Source organism: Erythrolamprus reginae, chromosome 1 (assembly GCF_031021105.1).
Source record: "Erythrolamprus reginae isolate rEryReg1 chromosome 1, rEryReg1.hap1, whole genome shotgun sequence".
NCBI classification, from domain to species: Eukaryota; Metazoa; Chordata; class Lepidosauria; order Squamata; family Dipsadidae; genus Erythrolamprus; species Erythrolamprus reginae.
This window is the reverse complement of record NC_091950.1, coordinates 191,268,391-191,289,006: the sequence shown is the minus strand read 5'-3', so window position 1 is coordinate 191,289,006 and position 20,616 is coordinate 191,268,391. Positions and strand designations below refer to the sequence as shown.

Sequence of the window (20,616 nt, the reverse complement as noted above, 5' to 3'; positions counted from 1 at the left end):
CGAGCCTTCCCCAAACTCCAGGCCTGGCCTATGTTCCCCCCAAGCCTCCTCACTGTCCAACTTTGCTGCCAGAGCCGCAGGCCGCTAGGAAACCACAACACTACTAACTTTCTATAAATATTTTATATTTACTTATATTTTGTACTTAGCCAAAATAACAGAATACAAATTTACTTTACAGTGCAGTATGACCCCAGCTAATTTTATTTGTACTGTTAATTCCATCATTATATTAAAGGATAACATAACTGGTTATGTCGAAGAGAGCAATAATCTCTTTTTGCAGGCAAGCAGTCATATTTACAAAGTAACTGCATCTCTTGACTTAGAAATAGAAATAGACATATTGACTTAGAAATAGAAATAGAAATAGACATATTTCTATTAATCTGTGTTGGAAAATACATTATTTAGCTAAAGTCAATATTTATATTTCCTATCTGATATTGATTGATAACCTATTAATACTTTCTTTTTTAAAAAATATTTTTATTAATTTTTCTTTAAGACAAACAATCCAAACAACATTTAACATTTAAAGGAGCTGCCATTGCTCCGCTAAGCATAGAAGTCTTACTAATACAAAAGAAAAAGTCTAACTATGATCTAGATCAATACAGAAAAATCAATTCATGATATACTACTATATTATAACATCTACTTCAATGTTTCCATTTTGACATTGTAATTTGCGTAATTGGAGTCAGTGCTAATATACTAATAATTTTTCCATAAAATTTCTCAATATACTACTAAAATATAACATCCAGTTCTATATTTTCATTTTAATAATATAATTAAAATAATTTAGTTTAGGTAATAGTTTATTACCTAAAAAAAACATTATGCTGAAGATATAACAATGGAGAGAGGAACTATTTTATCCTGTTTTAAAGTATTGTTGTGTGAAGTAAAAGGAAACAGAAACATTCTTCTCTGTTGTAAACATCTGGCCAGGCCCTGGAAGGATATTTCTCTTCATCATCTTAGCTTTTTCCTTCTGTGACACACATATAAAAATGCCCACATTTACCAAGTGGGTAAATGTAACTATATTTATTAGGTTTAAATATACATCCCACCTTGATGTTATACAGCTAACTCACGGCTACCTATTTTGCTGTTATGGGGCGGAGGGAGCACTTTTACAATAACATAAATAATAATATGGGATGCAATTGCAGTAGTATAATTAAATCATTTCTGAAAGGGACAGCTATGACAGATCAAATAAAGAAAACTATAGGTATCTGTTGTGATTCCGTCTGAGGCCCCTCAGGGAACGGCTGATCCTCTGCCGGCTTCCTGCTCAGAGGGGGAGGATGAGGAACAGGAGGTTCAGGCAGACTGGGAGGAGGAATCCCAGGCTGAGGAAGAGGGGGAACAGCCAGAGTCCCCCGAGAGGGAGCTCTCCCCAGCAAGCAGCCTGGATTCCTTAGATGAAAATGCACAAGCAATAATCGATCTCCGGCAGAGAAGAGCAACACAACGAAGGGGACAATTAGCCAGGTACTTTCAGCACTAAAGAGGCAACAGCTGGGTTTGGGTGTGGTGCTCTCTGGAAAGGCTGAAAAGGCAGACCCACCCTTCCTGGCTTGTGGAGTATTATCTTTGGGAGTCCTGGGACCTGGCTGTGATCTTTGGCGTCTTGGAATTCTGGTTTGTGACTTTGAATACTGAAACCTTGGGGGGAAAAGGTGGGGGTCTTATTCTCTACAGTGGTGGGTGTGCCAGCAAGAAGTCTGCTGTATTGTCTGGCCATCAGGACTCTGCTATGAAGTCTCATAGCCTGCCTGTTGGGAAGAACAGGTTTTTCTCTGTGTTTATTTTTCAAACTATAAAGTGCTTTTGCTTTTACCAGCGTGTCTGGCTGCTTTTTCCAGTTGGTGTTGAAGTCTGGGGGCACCCAGACAGAACAAGTATCTAGTTATGAACTTGCTTCAAATTCAGCCCCAGTAAAGTCATTAAAAAAAAAATCTCTATATGGTTCAGAAGAATATGTTTCTCAGCACAGCTGGAATGTCCCAAACCTTGCTGTCACTCTCAATCACAGCTGCTAACTATAATTCATTAAAAAATATAAACATTTTGCACAACTAAACATCAAACCTAACACTTGGGTTTAAAAGAAGTGCACCACATTAAATAAGTTTTCATTATACCCAAGGTGATATTTATACATTATTACTCAGTGTCATAATACATTTTCAAATGATTGTTATTTCCAGACTTGAAGCCTACTATATTAAACATATGCTGTACACATTATACTGTATTTATTTATTTAAATTTATTGGTTGCCCAATTCCAATGGACTTTGGAACAGGTATATGTGTTGGTGGAAATTTTACTGAGTTTACATTTGAACTGTATAACTCTCAGATCATTAAAAGACCATGTTAGCTTCCTCCTACTATAAAGTCCCATGTCCAGGACAATAAAACAGTAAATTAGTTTATATTAAACATTACTTTGGGAGGCAACAGATATTTATAATTAGAAAGATTATAAATCTTAAATCTGAATTCAGTTTTGGGTCATTTTCGTATAACAGAAGATTCTAAATGAAAGCATATTTACTTTTTAAAACTTGATTTATTTCAGGAGCCTGTGGCTTACTTCCAAATAAAGGAATATGGAACCTGAGACACTATTCCAGCTTCATGAAATAATTTGTAAAGGTCAGAAAATTATAAATGGGTACAACAATCGCCTTTCCTCATGTTCTTGTGACTTCTTCACAAAAGTCAAGTTTTAGGTGGACAGCATACTGAAGTGGGAAAATGCTTCATTATACATTGTAAACAATGTAATAGTTTAATGAATACAATCGATTTTAGCAGAGAAAATAATAAATGAAAGAAATGCTGCGGATTCTGTCAACCAAACAATATTTCTCAACATCTTAGTAGTTTACATTTGAAAAGGATTCTGCTCTTTGTTATCACAATTTCAGCTGTGTTTCAAATGATGAAAAGCAGATGTCTGTGCAGCACAAAAGCCATTTGTTAGTGATCTAGATTGTGTTAGTAACTTGACCATTCAAAACTTTTGTTTACGGATGAGATTGTTTTAAATCAAAAAATGCCACATTTTTCATGGGTTCATTATCTCTGGAGCACATTGTTAGTCTGCTTGTTTAGAAGTTGAAAGCGTACAGGAATAAAAATCTCGATAGGAATCAACATTGAGCAGAATCAATAGTAATGCGCTTAAGTTTACTCGAAGAGATTTCTAGAGTAGAATTTAAAATGTGCAGAAGTAAAAACGCACGCCTGACAGTACTTTCCTCCGAATCTACCCTCCCCTTCTAAAAATTTTGCTTTAGAAGAAACAGATTTTGAGATCGCACAAAGGCCTGGGAATTCACTCTTTTCTGTCCCATTGAGAGAAGCACGGGAACAACTTCATTAGATTATTATTTATCTATAAACATTTAACTCTGAGCCAAACTGCAATTATTTCCAAATTTCATTCTCTCCCTAAATGTTTCAAGCTCTTTTCACTATTTAAGATGCAGAACACCAAGCTGGGGAAAAGAAGGATATTACAGGCTTTGAAACTGTGTGTACAAAACCCCACAAGTACATTAGAAATAGAACTTGGTTTTTGTGCCTTCATATGTGTATGGACCATGAACATGAAATATATTCAGTTGTCTAAAAGCAGATTTATATAACGTATTCAGAGGCATGGAAACAAATATGTTTACTCACCACACCATATGAATATGTATCACATGTTTCTGATACTGGGAGACTCTGTATTACTTCTGGAGCCATCCAAGGAAAAGTGCCAACCAAAGACATGTGTGTTGTATGGGAATGAAATCTTGAAGCCCCAAAATCACAAATCTAGGAGAGAGGAAAAAAAGAGAGCTTTTTGTAAAACAGCACGCACAATTGAGCACAACAAATATTTTTATTAAAAGTCTGAAATATTCCTACCTTCAATACTCCATCACCAGCTATAACAACTGAATTTTTTTTTGAAAAAGAGAAAAGTATATTAATACTGTGAAGAAACCACAGACATTTATTTAGAAAAAAAATCACTCCATAGGTATATATGTACTGGCAAGACAACTTAAATTCTCCAGCTGACATGAATCAAAAACCAAAATGAAGTTCCCTTATCAGTGAGAATGGGGGCATATATATGTAATAAATAAATATGAAAATAAAGGTTTCAGGAAAAACTGACATTTATGCAATAGTTATTTTTGGCACATTTAGCCAGTATAAAGATGATATGATATGATATGGTGTATGTGTGTCTTTGTGGATGGATGGATGGATGGATGGATGGATGGAGAGAGATAGATAGATAGATAGATAGATAGATAGATAGATAGATAGATAGATAGATAGATAGATAGATAGATAGATAGATATAAAAAATATGGTATTATTTCCTGATTTCTCGATAGAAGTATATTTGGTGTATACTAACAAAAATATTATGCATCCAAGTAATAATTTTCAATTTAATTAAATATTACTTTAAAACATTTAAAAATCTTTTCTGAAGATGAAATTAAAAAGTGCCAATGGCTAAGGAACAATACATCTCTTTATTTATTTTTTCCTACTTAGATTAAACAAGCAGGTCAAACATGACTCTGAAAAGAGAAGAAACATTCCAAATTATATTCTAGACTTTGCCTACCATCACCATATCAAACAGATACTGAAATTCTCACTACTTATTTTTTGATTCTGTACACTTCTAAATTTGGGGCAATTTATTTCAGTATTAACCACTTTAAATGCCATTTAAAGAGTAAAATTAATAGAAAATATTTCAAAATTATTTTTTATTTTTCTAATAGGGAAAAGGAAATGAAGAAAGGTATCATTTTTATCTAGCTTTCTAATCCTATCTCCAATCGCAAGGTTATAAGAGAAATAGCTGAACTTAATCAGAAGTAATCAAGCAATTGGAATATCATCCTGCAAAACCTCAGATGAATAGATTTTTAATTTTTAAAAATGAGAATGCCGAAAGGAAAACATTGGAATCAACTCTCAATCAGCAATATCCAATGCATACTCATTTGATACAGCAGCTTCAGTAATGCCATGTACTCTGGTCTTGATATTTTAGGCAGGATATGTTCTTTAAAATTCTGGGCAGCACCTTTATATTTCCATATTATACCTATCAAAGTGGCGTGTGCACTGAATTCCTCTCTTTTGAGGACCAACCTTAGAACATTATATTTGCAGGAAAAATAAACAAAATTGTAAATTGATGCTGAATTACCATTTCGGGACTTCAGATCTCTATGGATTACTTTGACTGGAGCCTCCATGTGCAAATAATGCATTCCTAAAGAGGAAAATGGAAAACAAGTTTATAAAATTATTTTGCTACATTGGGCTAGCAAACAATTGACATCTGTGGGTATAAGCATAGGCTTATTCAATACTGTTTTATCAATGACCAGGCTGCTGAAGTGCTGAAGTGTGGTTCTCACTGATATATCGCCAGGTTGACTTCCCATTGTGTGGCATAGTTTCTGTGTCTGAATGTACATTACTAGTAATGTTAAACTCCATAGGCATATATCATGGTGTGTGTGTGGCGTTGTTGTTTCCACAAACTCATAAAAAATAAATAACATCCACCGTATTTGAAATGCATTCTCCCCGGTATGTGTTGTGGTTCAGCCTGAGGCAGATCAAAGACCGGCTGCGTCTCTGCTGGCTCCATGCCCGGAGGAGGCTGACAGCGAAGAGGAGGGGGCTGGGCAGTCGGACGGGGGAGAGTACAGTCAGGAATGTGACGAGGAAGAACAGCATGGGAGCCCCGGGGAGGGGTTCTCCCCAGCCAGTAGCTTGGAGTCATTAGGTGACGAAGCACAAGCTGTCACTGACATGCGACACAGACGTTTAGATCAAAGGAAGGATCAATTGAAGAAATATTATCAGCATTGAATAAGGAACACCAGGGCTTGGGTGTGGTCCTCATTAGCAGGGAAGGGTTTATAAGGCAGGCAAGCTCTTGAAGCCATGTGGAGTGTTATCAGTTTGGAGTTGCTGTAACCTGCATTGTTTTCTCAGCGTTTCTGTTCCTGGCTCGTGGCCCAGCAGTCTTGAAGAATCGTGGGAGGTGTATGTCTGTTATCTACAGCCTCGTCTTGGCAGCAAGAATCCTATATTGATGCATGGACAATTGCCTTCGTGTATATATTTGGAGTTCCAGTGTTTTCCTGCTTTGTAAGGACATTTTCTGTTAGCTTCGTTTCTCTTGAATATTATAAAACTGTATTGGAATTTTACCGGTGTGTCTGGCTTATCTTTTTGGGTTGGTCATAGCTTCCGGAGTGACCCAGACAGAACAGTATGGATACAAATTATTTTAAATTTTTAAAAAGTTTAAAAAGTTTTGCAAGCACAAAATTTCAACCCTAGATTTTCTTAAGGAAGTCTGTGCGCATACTCAAGTTTCTTGGTGGTTTCTCTTTGCTAACAGGGACATTCCTGGAATGATAAGCTCAAATACCTAGAAAGCATGACAGTGAGGAAAGCTGTTGTTAAGAGATCGCTAAACACAAGAATGCCAGGACTAAGGAAAATCATACAGGTACATACATACAAACATGGATTAAAAAGGCAGCTTCAGGGCATTAGCAGCTAGAGAAATGTGTGTGGAGGGGGGGAACCTAATTTCCTTTGCATGACAACATCCCCATCTAAATACTAAGCAACGTCTTTGCAATCAGTATCAAAATATCAGGAAATCCTTTTCCACGTGGATATACCTTGTATGGTCAATTCTTACACCAAAACAAAGTAAAAAATCTGCATACATTTCATATATTTCCCATCTGTGTAATATTATTACTGATTTTTAAAACAACAGAGGAGATGTGAAAATTCATGTTTGTTTATTTATTTATTCTCTAAATAAGGAAATTGCTATTAAACAGAATAATCCCATATATTAGGTATATTATTAATTCATGAAATATACAGTGATACCTTGTCTTACAAACTTAATTGGTTCCGGGATGAGGTTCTTAAGGTGAAACGTTTGTAAGACGAAACAATGTTTCCCATAGGAATCAATGGAAAAGCGATTAATGCGTGCAAGCCCAAAATTCACCCCTTTTGCCAGCCGACGCACCCGTTTTTGTGCTGCTGGGATTCCCCTGAGGCTCCCCTAAAAAACGGACGCTTCACTGGCAACGGAAGTCCAGAGGTGGGGTTTCCCAGTGAAGGGAGCCTCAGGGAAATCCCAGCAGTGCAAAAATGGGTGCTTCGCTGGCAACGGAAGTCCGGAGGCGGGGCATCCCAGCAGCGGTGGTGGGTTTGTAAGATGAAAATAGTTTGTAAGAAGAGGCAAAAAAATCTTAAACCCCGGGTTTGTATCTCAAAAAGTTTGTATGATGAGGCGTTTGTAAGATGAGGTATCACTGTATAGTCACTGGAATAGAATCTTATTTCTAAACAGAAATAAAAATGTTCCTCTTATTTTAGTTGCCCCTTGCTCCTCCTGCCTCCTGTTATCACAAAACAAACTAATACAGATGCCAAGTATTCTCAAATTCTCTCTAAAGTTATATTCCTGAAGGAAGCTCATGTGGTGTCTATGGATATTCTCAGTCATCCAGGTCATGGTTGTCCCAAAGGTGCTTTCTTTCCAAAGGCAACTGGACTTTCTTGCTTTGATTGAAGACATTTCACTTCTCATCCAAGAAGCTTCTTCATGTTCACTGAACTGAAGCCAAATGTCTTCAAGCCAAACAAGAAATTCCAGTTGCCTTTTCAAAGAATGCACCTTCAGAAAGCTCATGATAACTATTTAGTAAGTCAAATAGGTTTTGGAAGAGTTCATAGGACAGATAATTAAGGAACTATCTTTAGACATTATGACTAATTCAGATTAATAATTAAGAATAAATATGGGCTGAATAGGAAATGGAACTAGCACAGGGTTCTGATCCTTTATGAATTATTGCCCTTAACTTGTCAGTAAATCTCACTTACCTTTAGCTATATCCATTGACCAAGTCATTATATGATCCATATCCATTTCTTCACTTCTGTTGCTATTAATATAGTCGTACAATGACCCAGCAGAAGCATATTCTGTTACAAAAGAGCAAAAATACACTTGAATTGGCACATAAATGGATGCACGATAATTAGCCATCTTTGATTTTTAACCAAATAGCAAATTTGATATTACCTACAATATCCAGTTGCAATAACAATTAGACTGAACAATGTATCATCCAAACACATTAACTTTATGAAGGTACAATATGATTGATGAATGAAAGTTTGTGAGGATTGTTTTATGTTTTTGAGTCAATATTGATTCTTGGTGTGTCTCTTTCATTGGTCACCTTGTAGAAGGGATTTGCCACTAACAACTTCTGAATTGTTGTTGTTTTCTTTCCAGTCTAACCTTAGAGAAAGTGACAGACTCAAAGTCATCCACCTGCCTTCAGTGTCTGAAGGAAGTCTAGAAACCTTGTTCTACCCACTTCTAGCCCAGCACCTAACTATTGCACTATATTGGTTCTCAAATATTAGGGAAATTATTTTAATACAGAGATAATAAGCATTGAGAATAAAAAATACAAAATAATAATAATTTTTATTTTGATGGGATTGATATGAAAAAAATTAAAATAATATATTTAAATATAAATGAAATAATATTTAAATATATATTAAATAAACATATTGATACATATACCTCATTAAACAGCAAAAGAACTAGCCAGCAAAAATTAAGAGACTGCATAATCTCTCCCTAACATTATTAAATTGACATAAAGATAACTTACACATGTTTCTCATGGGTTACAAAATGCAAATAATCAGTCTTGGGGTCAGATTGTGTGTACCATGAAAATAATACCACTCCCATTAAGTGTGAAGAAATTCATAAATAAATTTGATGAAACTAATCTAAATCATAATTATGCAGCCAATAGTTTTGCCCTTGCATGTTATTAAAAGAAGGGTGGCACGAATCATTAATCATACACATAGACACTATTCTTGATAACTCTGGGAACAACCAGAGATTACATCATCCTCATTTGCATGCATGTACTAGTTTGGTCTAGTGGTTAAGGCACCAGGCTAGAAAAGGGGTTGACAGTGAGTTCAAGCATGAAAGCCAGGTGGGTGACTTTGGGCCAGGCTCTCTTTCAGCCAAATCACCTCACAAGGTTGCTGTTGTGGGGAAAATAGGAATAGGAAGGAGTTATTTATAGAAATAATAAAGGTGGGGTACTTTTAGTAGAACAAAATGTTCTTACGAACTTAATTGGTTCCGGGATGAGGTTCGTAAGGCGAAAAGTTTGTAAGACGAAACAATGTTTCCCATAGGAAACAATGTAAAATCAATTAATGTGTGCAAGCAAAAAAAAAATTGCAAAAACAGCCAGGTGCTTCTCAGTGTTCTCCCGAATGCTGAATCTGGAGGTTTGGCAAAAGTTCGGGTTCGGGAGGCCACTGAGAAGCTCCACCGCCCACCTGTCAGCTTGCCAGAAGAGCCACGGAGCTGTCAGCCGGTTGGGAGGCTCAAACGGAGGTGGGGAATCCCAATAGGGAATTCCATGTGCGGAGCTTTGACATCACGGAGACGTCCTTCCTGGAGTCCACGTTTCGGCCGGCCAGGAAGGACGTCTTCGTGACGTCAAATCTTCGCACATGGAATTCCCTATTGGGATTCTCCAACTCCGTTTGAGCTTCCCGACCGGCCAACAGCTCCGCGGCTCTTCTGGCAAGGTGACAGCCGGGCGGCAGTGCTTCTCGGCAGCCTCCCGAACCCGAACCCGAACTTTTGCCGAACTTCCAGGTTCGGCTTTCGGGCGGCGGGTTCATAAGGCGAAAAAAGTTCATAAGAAGAGACAAAAGTTTTCTGAACCCCGGGTTCGTATCTCGAAAAGTTCATGAGACGAGGGGTCCATATCACAAGGTACTACTGTATTAGCTTTATTTGTTTGTTAATTTTTTTGTTTATTTATTACAAAGCAATCTAAAATCCCTAATTAAATTAAGAATCAATCACACCCATTCCTACAGCAATCATACAATCATTAATTGACTAGGGGCTAAGATTTATTCCGCCCGAGCCTGATGACATAAATGAGTCTTAAGACTCTTATGAAAGGTGAGGAGGGAGAGCAGTATGAATCTCCGGGGGGAGCTGATTCCAGAGGGCCGGGCCCCCCGCAGAGAAGGCTCTTTCCTTAGGTCCCACCAAACAACATTGTCTAGTTGACGGGACCTGAAGAAGGCCGATTCTGTGGGACGTAATTGGTTGCTGGGATTCAGTAGGTGATCCCGCAAGTATATATTAACCTATATAGTAGTTAATTTCTTAGAACTAAAATTTATTGAAATGAACAAAGACAAAATCTTTTCAATGTGGCCAAAGGATGGCACGAAGCACATTCCTGAACATTAACCCATATTAACTACCGTTCATTTCATTTCATTTTAACTCAACCATTTGGCGGAGCAAGGGAGAGAACCTTTAGCTAGAAGAAATTTGCATCTACTTTAAATTTACTGACCTTAGCAAATCCTTCAGTTGGCAAATCTATCTATCTATCTATCTATCTATCTATCTATCTATCTATCTATCTATCTATCTATCTCTATCTATCTATCTATCTATCTATCCATCCATCCATCCATCCATCCATCCATCCATCCATCCATCCATCCATCCATCCCATTTGTATGCCGCCCATCTCCCTAGGGACTCTGGGCGGCTCACAACAAAAATTAAAACATATAAATAATATTAAAATCTCTAAAAAAACCAAATTAAAAACAATTTAAATCCCATAGTTAAAAACCATACATGGCATTTATGGCTGAATTCCGATGGTACACCATCAGATCAACGACCCCAAGCCTGCCGAAAAAGCCAGGACTTTACAGCTTTCTGGAAGGCCAGTAGGGTGGGGATAGTCCAGATCTCAGGAGGTAGCTGGTTTCAAAGAGTCAGCGTAGCTACAGAGAAGTCCTTCACCTGTGGACCCGCCACCCGCCACTGTTTAGCTGACGGGACCTGGAGAAGACTAACGCTGTGGGCCCTTATTGGTCACTGGAAGCTATATGGTAAGAGGCAGTCTCGAAGATAGTCTGGCCCTAAGGCATGTATGGCTTTAAAGGTAATAACCAGCACCTTGAATTGCACCCAAGACCAATCGGGAGCCAGTGCAGTCTGTGGATGATTGGTGTAACGTGGGTGTACCTAGGTGCACCCACAACAGTTCGTGCGGCTGCATTTTGGACCAACTATAGTCTCCAAACACTCTTCAGGGATAGCCCCATAAATAAGAAGGACGCCTTGGAAATGCTATGTTTCTTCAAGATAGACAGAGAGTCTTCAAATCAATCTTGACTCTTGTCAACTGCCTTAGCAAAAATTTCAGAGACATCAGGTCTAAGAAAGGCAAGGTGCTCCAGCTAAGTTCATGCCAAAGGCAAGACTAGAACTCCCACTTTCCTGGTTTCTAGCCTGGTGCCTTAGCCACTATAGCAAATCAGCTGTTATGCCACCTAGCTCACTTGGAAACAGAAATTCTATTTACGTTTTACGTTTACAATACAACCTTTAAATATGTGAAATATATTCATATTGATATCTCAAAACAGAGAGAGAAACAGAATCTTATATAGAATATACAGTATATTTTGCATTGTTGGGTCCAAGCAATATCAATCACTGGTATTTTCTAATCAGAGAAGACTAGAAGAATCAGGAACTGGAGGAGGCATGTCAGAAGAAGAAAAAGAAGAGAAGTATTTTTGTCTCCCACCAGCATTTCTGCTTATGGTAATCAAAAACTGAGTTTCTAGCTCAGTGGTTCTCAAACTTTCTAATGCCGCATCCCCTTAATACAGTTCCTCATGTTGTGGTGACCCCCAATCATAAGTCTAGCATCAATTCTCCCAACAGAGCTTTAAGCTGATTGGCAGGAAGGTCAGAGGGATATCCCCACTTTAAACACCTGATTGGTCAGATTGAAAAAATATGTTCCAGGGCGCCAGAGTAGAAGCTTTAGTTCCTAATACATGGGAAATTTGTCTTTTCCCATGGTCTTAGGCGACCCCGGTGAAACAGATGTTTGACCCCAAAGGGGGCCTGACCCCCAGATTGAGAACCACTGTTTTAGCTGCTTCATAAAGGCTAAAGAATATGGAGGTTGGGAGAGCTTGTTTTTTTAGTGGTTCCTACAGTGGGCAAGATGATAGATCCTGCCAGGCTCAGGTCAATTTGTAAGTCTAGTTTGTTGACAGAAGAAGTAAGATTGAAGTATGTTTTCAGTTCATGTAGCTCATTTGGCCTTATTTCTAATAGGCCTAGATTTTCGTAACACTGGCTCAAGATTTTTATAGAGATGTACCCTCCCTGCAAAAGAGGCGGGGTTATAGAAGATCTATCTTGGCTCTGGAAGCCAATTGAAGAGTAACATGTAGGATATGCCCCCAAGTTGTCTTTCTGTCAGTCCAATATAATGGCAAAATTGCTGTTTCTTAAATTACTCTTATTTTCTCTAAACATTACATATTGTTCTCTGTCCATTTGCAAAAATGCCTGTACCAATTAACCAAAGCAAATTCTACTATGCCCATTTGGGTTCCAGAAAAAACACTCCAGATCTTACAATTAAATAATATTTGAAGGAGTAAAGGAATTCTTTTTTTCCAAATTATATTAACATATCGTTCAACTTAAAAAAGAAGGAAGGTTGTTTTAAAAGAACCACAAGTAAAATAGACACATATTGAAAAAAATCCAGTGCTTTGGAAACATTACCCACATAATCACAAAAGCAGGAAGATCTGTAGTTTACCTGTAACTATGCCATAGTTTGGAGGTTCAATAACGGCACCATAAAACTGAATAATATTTCTGTGGCTCAACACGCTGAGTATTTCTGCCTGTTCAAAATGTAACAAAAACACCAGATGTGAATACAAAAAACCATAATTCTATAATTAACACAAAACCTCTGAATCATTATCTGTATCATAGTTGTGCTCAAGGTAGCTAGCAAGAACAGAAATTCTGAAATCACCATTAAACCTACAGATTATACATATTAACATTTGTCTAATTAAAGCAATTAAAACATGTTTAAAAACAAATACACAAAAAAGAGCTTAAAAACAAATGTTAAGACAAGGAAACAACTAACATTTAACAATTAATCAAAACTCACCTTGACAGAAAAACTAGTTTAGAGCTTCCTTATCAAAACCCTGCTAAAATAAACATGTTTATATTTGCTGACACAATGATAACTATTATTATTATTATTTGGAAAGTACTCAACATTCCTTGGCACTTGCAAAAGCAGCTACTAAAAAGTTGTTTCCAGTAGTGATGGGATCAGTACTGAAAGATTAATTTGTGAAGATCTCAAAGTTTGGGAAGGTTTATATGGCAGAATGAGATTTTTTTTAAAAATAGCCTAGATTGAAATCTATCTATCTGTCTGTCTGTCTGTCTGTCTGTCTGTCTGTCTGTCTGTCTGTCTGTCTGTCTGTCTGTCTGTCTATCTGTCTATTTATTAGATTTGTATGCCACCCTCTCCGTATACAAGCTTAAAGCAACATGCTATATTAAGTTGTTTAAAATGGAGAACATGTGCTCTCTGGAACTTTTCCTGTGGCATCCTGGATTAACTGAAGTTTCTGAACATACTTCCAAGACTGGCCAAGTATAAAATATTAATAAAAAGTTGAAATGGAGACCTGGGTGATAAATGTCCTGAACTAGCTTAACCACAGAAACCTGGGTTCCTCCTAAGGCATCAGCATATATAAATTATCAGCATATATAAATTATTAAAGGTAAATGTTTCCCCTGTCCAGCCATGTCCGATTCTAGGGCACGGTGCTCAACTCTGTTTCTTGGCCAATGGAGCCAGTATTGTTTGAAGACATTTTCTATTGTCATGTGGCCAGTATGGCTATATGGCAAAGAGGCATGGAATGTTACCTTCCCACCAAAGTGGTACCTATTAATCAGAAGTGGGTTCCTTCCAATTCACACTGATTCTATAGAACCGGTAGCAAACTGCTGGTGATGTCACAGTGACATCACAGAAGCGGTTCTGTCAGTGCCAGTCCATGGACACTGCATTTTTTAAATAAAAAATTTGGGGGGGGGGATTTTTTTCTGATTTTTTCTTCTGCGCAAGCACAGAAAATGTGTTTCCAGCACTGCACATGCATTGCCATCTTGTGTTTGGCTTTTTTGGGGGGGGAGTGGAATTTTTGGCAGTGTGCATGGACGTACACGCCCATGAGGCATAGCCACTACCCCATGGGAGGAGCAAACTGGCCACAAGGTAAATTGGAACCCACCCCACCCCTGCTATTAACCTACTTGCATTTGCAATCTTTTGACCCACTGTTGTTGGGCAGGAACTGGGGCAGGATTGGGACCTCACCCTGTCATGAGAAGCTCAGGTCTCAAACCCAGACTTTCAGCTTTCCAGCTGACAAACTCAGAATCTTTTACCACTGCTAATAATAGCAGAAGGGAATTCCCATATAAGCCACAAATTTCCTAGAGGAATGCTAGGCTATAAATTTAAAAAATAATTAGGTAATAAATAATGAAGACATGTAGATGTAGGATTAAATATAATATTTTCAAATGTGCTCCTCGCTACCAATAAAATGTTGATAAGACAGCCAATTAAGACACAGAGAACAGCTTTTATGTTGAACTACATTCAGGCAAAGAAATCACAGATAAATGCAATAATAAATGCAATGCTTCTAGCTTGTGATAACATTGTCACAACCAATGAAAATGAAACTACACAAAGCAAGTTCACAAACCCATACTATTTGCTTCCTTTTGTACCTGAAGACAATCAAGATATGAGGTAGAAGCTCTGCTTATTAGAGATTGTCTTCAATCTTTCAAAGGTATCTGTGAGGAGTCACCTTTGAGAAAGGATAGGAATGTCACAAACCGGTGGCTTTCTAATTTATCAGTTCTAGTTGCACCCCAAATTTAGAAATTGTTAACTTTATAACTATCAGAGGCATAGGTTCCATTTTATCAATTAAACATTAGAGATGAGGTTGGCCCCAGCCCTGTTGGTAGTTCTGGAATGCCCGCAAAACTAGTCAGCAAGGTCTGGAGAGCCCATGGAAGGGTAGAGCCCATTGAATGATTGGTATAATTTTGGTTGCATTCTTCCGTCTTTTATAATTATGGTTGAAAAAGCAAATAATAAATTCCTCATTCATCCCAGAACAGTTAATGGAACGGCCTGCAATTGCAGTCAAATAAGAAAATAAGGCTTATCACAGTTTTAGATTCCTAAGATTTCTCAATTTTTCTTCCAATGGATGTTTTCACATGCCTTTTTAAACAGAAAAAACAACAATAGGAAGTCCATTCACAGAACAGGTGTTCACCCTAACGTTGTCCTACATATTAAGATAACTCTCTTACCCAGTGAAGGGCAATCAAATTTTTTACTACCGCACTGTGGGCGTGGCTTATGCAGGATGCCCTGCATTTTCTTTCAATATCTTTCAATGCAAACTGGGAGCTCTGGGGTGGAGCTTCATTTTCGCTACCCTGCTGCGTTCCCTCCTGTCTGGGCAGTAGCCTACCCCTGCTTTTACCCTTATGTTAATCATAAATATAACTCCCATCACTGGCTACAATCAAACAAGGAGAGGGCAGGCTATTTTACATAGCTACTTTGCTGCCTCATGTTTTGCTATATCTTTCTGGTTCTCTAACACAGAGAAATGTTTATCTTTTGTTGCTCATTATCACTGTCAATAAAGCTGGAGGAATCCATTGTAGATGGAATGGCTTTAATGTGAAGTAAAGCCTGAGGACAGGAGGAAAAAAGGAAAAGTGATATGATTAGGAAGAGTTTTACAGCAAATGGCTAATCCTAGAATGTTTTGGAGAAAACTTTGTTAGAAATATTTAGCTAAGGGTCCAAAGGTCCCTATGCCGGTCACAAGTGAACTAATTTTTGAGGAGTGACAAAAGAGACTTCTATGCCACCCACTCCCGAAGAACTCAGGACAGCTTACAACAATAATAAAAATACAATATAAATAGATACAACGCAATAAAAAAAGAAGTCGAACATTATCTAAAACTAAAACCCCATAAAAAAGTTATTTTAAAAGGCAGTCACAATCATCAATCATATATCATCATACACCATTTCTAGAGTTGGCCATCAAGAGTTGGAAGTAAATTTATTGCCTCCAGGACATCCAAGGGTAAAAGAACAGTTTGTTCTAACCCCATTTCAAGAACAGTCAAAGAAAATTTGAGATTTAATTTAAATCCCAAATCCGTAGCTGAATAAAAATTGCACTGGGGCCAACAATGAAATAAAAGCTTCACTTTTTGGCCCCAATAAAGATATGACCAGTTATGGATTTTTTTTCTTAAAGATCAACATATTGAGAATTTATTATTATTATTATTGTTTGCTTATCTATTTGTCACAACACGGGTGCATTTTCTTCAGGTTGAGAATAATTCTCAAGATCATATCTAGAAAATGCATTCCAATTTTTATCAGATCAACTAATTCACACCATATTTAAGAAATCAGCTAAATTTCCCAGCATGAGGTACTCTTTCATGAAACAAAATTATAGGGTTAGATGTGCTTAACTACTGTAGCATTCTGCGCTGCAGAATATCGCTAAATGATTACTAATATTTATCACCATTTCATGAGAGTTCATTAGTGTTATCATGGCAAGAATATTTACCATGACTTATTATAGGGAAAATAAAAGCCACATTAATCAAGTGCTCCATTACCAAAGTAACAACCCAACCTCCCACAAGAGGAACTGTGTAAGAACATTACTCAGACAAGCACAAATGCATTATAGCAACCCAGAACATTTTAAAAGAAGGCAACAGACTGCCTACACAACATCTTCCAACAAAATGGATATCCTCCCAACTTTATCAAGAGTCTGACCATTCAATGCACTACAGCACAGCCAAGACAAACTATGAAAACGGTAGTGCTACCATGCATCAGAAACATCACAAAAATGAAAACCATATCACAACCAGAAACATATAGCATGCAAACCAACTAAATCCTACAAAACATCCAAAGTAAATCAAAATGCCTAATAGGCTAAGCGTAAAAAACCATCAGTCATCTCCAACATTCCCCAAGGCAGCGTACTTGGACCTACTCTTTTCATCCTCTACATCAATGACCTCTGCGATCATATCACTAGCACCTGTGTTCTTTTCGCCGACGATGTAAAACTCTTCAACACCACAGACAATTCAGCTATTCTCCAAAAAGACCCTGACGTTGTCTTTGATTGGTCTAACACTGGCAACTTCAAATATCAACCAACAAATGCTCTGTCCTCCACATCGGCAAAAAAAATCCAAACGTCATAAACCGAATAAACAAAATCTCACAGACAACCCCTCGCTCAGTAAAAGACCTTGGAATACTAATATCAAATGACTTAAGTGCCAAAGCCCACTGCAACAATATTGCCAAAAAGTCTTCAAGAGTTATTAACCTAATCTTACGTAGCTTCTACTCCGGCAATCTCAATCTACTTACCAGAGCTTACAAGACTTTCGCCAGACCCACCCTCAAATACGGCTCATCTGTCTGGAACCCATATCACATCTTGGACATCAACACCCTCGAAAATGTCCAAAAATACTTCAGCAGAAGAGCCCTTCACTCCTCCACTTGAAACAGAATACCCTACGAAACTAAACTTACAATCATGGGTCTAGAAAGCTTAGAACTATGACGTCTTAAACATGATCTAAGTATTGCCTACAACATCATACGCTGCAACATCCTGCCTGTCAATGACTACTTTAGCTTCAACCACAACAACACAAGAGCACGCAACAGATACAAACTTAATATTAATCACTCCAAACTGGACTGTAAAAAATATGACTTTAGCAATCGAGTTGTCAAAGTGTGGAACTCACTACCAGACTCCATAGTAGCAATCCGTAACCCTCAACATTAGACTATCCACGATTGACCTCTCCAGATTTCTAAGAGGTCAGTAAGGGGTGTGCATAAGTGCACCACGGTGCCTTCCATCCCCTGTCCAATTGTCTCTCCTATATCTCATATTTCTTTTCTTCCATGTACATATACATATGTATCTCTTCCTCTATCCTCCATTGATGTATTGCATTTTATTTTTATATCTTCACTCCTATCCTTTCTTTCTTTCTTTTCTTTGATATATATTCTACATGGTTAATCTCATTAACCTTCATAAATAAAAATAAATACAACATACAGTATAAGGACTGTAACAGCTACTATGAAGGATCATCAAGCAGAACACTAGTACAGCACATCCATGAACACAATAAGAAGGCACAATGAAAAAAACAACTTAATCTCACAACACATGGACAGACTTAACCATAGTTTAAACTGGGCAACTGTGAGCATCCTAGGCCAAGCTAAATCCAAAAACACTAGAAAATTCCTGGAAATCTGGCACACAAGACACATCAGCCCTCAATAGACATGTAGAAATAAACCACACTTATATACTATTCAAAAGAGACAATAAAAAAAATTAAGAAGAAAACAACAACCACCCCAGAACACATCCTCTTCAGTAGCCTATATTCAGAGAAGCAGGGATTAATAGCAGACAAACAACCAAGGGAGGGAGGGGGAAAACATTATAAACAAACAACTACCAAGGACATGCATAATCAAGCTGACAAACAATCACTCAGAAAACAATACCCATCAAAGATTAGCAAGGAGAAAAACCACACTTCACTAACATTAACAGGGCAAGCCATTGTGTACAGTATAAACAGAGAGCAAACCCCACACCCACCACCAGCGCTGAAAATCTTACCTAATCGGGTAATGGAGCGTCAGGAAGGAAATAACTAAGCTCCAAGAGCACCAAGGACTCCTCAGTATTATAGGAATAGAAATATTGTTTAGAAATTACTGCCGGCCGATAAAGAAATATCACGCAAGTGTTCTACAGTATTTTAAAATTCTACTGAAGTAAAATCCCAGTAAAGTTGTCTCACAACAGCTGTTCTCCCATGATGTTCTACAAAAGCACTTCTCCCTTTAGTTTTTATTGCATAATACAGATCAACATGCTAACAAAGGAACATTGTAATTCTTATACAGTAATTGTTAGTTTATGTCCAATAGTCACATCATCGTAGCACCCAGCCATTCTACAAACAAACCTTTTGTATCTAAAAAGATGTTTTCTCCAATTCATGCTTCAGCGTGACTTAGCGGACAAACTCATGTTGTTTTCTGACAACAGTTAATGAAAGGGCTTGCTCATTCTTTATTCCATGATGGTTTCATGTTCCCAAACTAAACTAGAGCCCTGGTATTTTCAAATGGTCTCCTATTCAAGTATCAAGCAGGCCCATCCCATTTTAGTTTGGAGGTGGTTTACCAAGATTAGCTATCTGCTGAAGCAAAGTGATTTTGCAGACATGACCAAGGAACTTATTTGGCAATAATTTGAAAGCAATGTGTCAATATTTAAGGTTTTTTTAAAAAATCCCAATCTAATCTGCAACTGTCGAATCTATTAGTTTGTTCTTTAAAAAAATACATAGAGCACTAATACATTCTATTTGGTGTTGTGGTTAGCTCTGGCCCCGCTCCTGCCCCAAGGACTGTGGATGTGGGGGAGACATCCACATGCTGCAGGCCTGTTTTGCCCCCAGTGGAATCTGCTGATGAAGGCTCCTCTGACCAAGAAGACATGAGTGACAGGGAGGAGGAGAGTGTGGCAGACAGCTCAGAAGGAGATCAATTATCTAGCTCCTCCTTGGATTCAGAACAAGAGTTAATGATACAGCCACGCATGTGGAGAGCGATGCATAGGCAGCAACAACTGAGAGATTATTATCAATGAAAATGAGGCCACCTGTGGTTGGGTGGGGCTGTGGTAATTAGTGAGGCTGCTATAAAGAGCAGCCTGTGGGTTTGGCCATTGTGGAGGATTAACTGATTGTTGTGTTTCATGACTGCTTTACTGACTTGGACCTTTTGTGTGCTGATTTTTTCCCGCTTTGAAACTAAACCAGGGCAAAGTGTGTTTCACTTTGTGAAAAAAGAAGGACTGTGAATTGCCTCACATCTGCAAGCTAAGTATCACAGAACTGATAAGGGACTTGTACAAATTACAAGTACAGTTTCTTTGGAGATAAGTGCTCTTTGCTATACCAAACGAGGGCTTGGTTCAAGTGAATTTTCATGATAAAGAACATTGTTTTGAATTTTCAAACGTGTATGTGTCTGAAATTGTATCTCTGCATTTTTGGGAGGATTCTATCAGAGAGCTTGACAGAACATTTGGGAGGAAGGGTTTGTTAACTATATATAGATTTTACCTGTATTGTATAGCCAGGGTACACAGTGGGATCTTGCACCCGTAGGAAATGTATCACCCAGAAGGATTATAAAAATGGAATTAAGATGTTGAAAAATCAAGGTTTGATTATGCAACTGATTCAGCTTATTACAGCTTTTGCATGATCTATGGAAAACAGATGGTGCAATGATTTAGATCTATTCTACACATCTTGGTCGGA

General features: G+C 37.8%; 1 protein-coding gene across 2 annotated transcripts in view; it reads right to left on the bottom strand.

The window, feature by feature from the left end:
• Positions 1–20,616, bottom strand: part of MAP3K20 (mitogen-activated protein kinase kinase kinase 20) — a 128,829-nt gene that overhangs the window by 80,155 nt on the left and 28,058 nt on the right. For both annotated transcript variants that reach the window (XM_070731769.1, XM_070731768.1), the window contains exons 3-7: positions 12,842–12,929; positions 7,995–8,096; positions 5,266–5,331; positions 3,948–3,976; positions 3,717–3,854 (exon numbers count right to left, since the gene is read on the bottom strand). In XM_070731769.1, the coding sequence (XP_070587870.1) occupies positions 3,717–3,854; positions 3,948–3,976; positions 5,266–5,331; positions 7,995–8,096; positions 12,842–12,929 (423 nt within the window). The remainder of the gene's footprint in view (positions 1–3,716; positions 3,855–3,947; positions 3,977–5,265; positions 5,332–7,994; positions 8,097–12,841; positions 12,930–20,616) is intronic.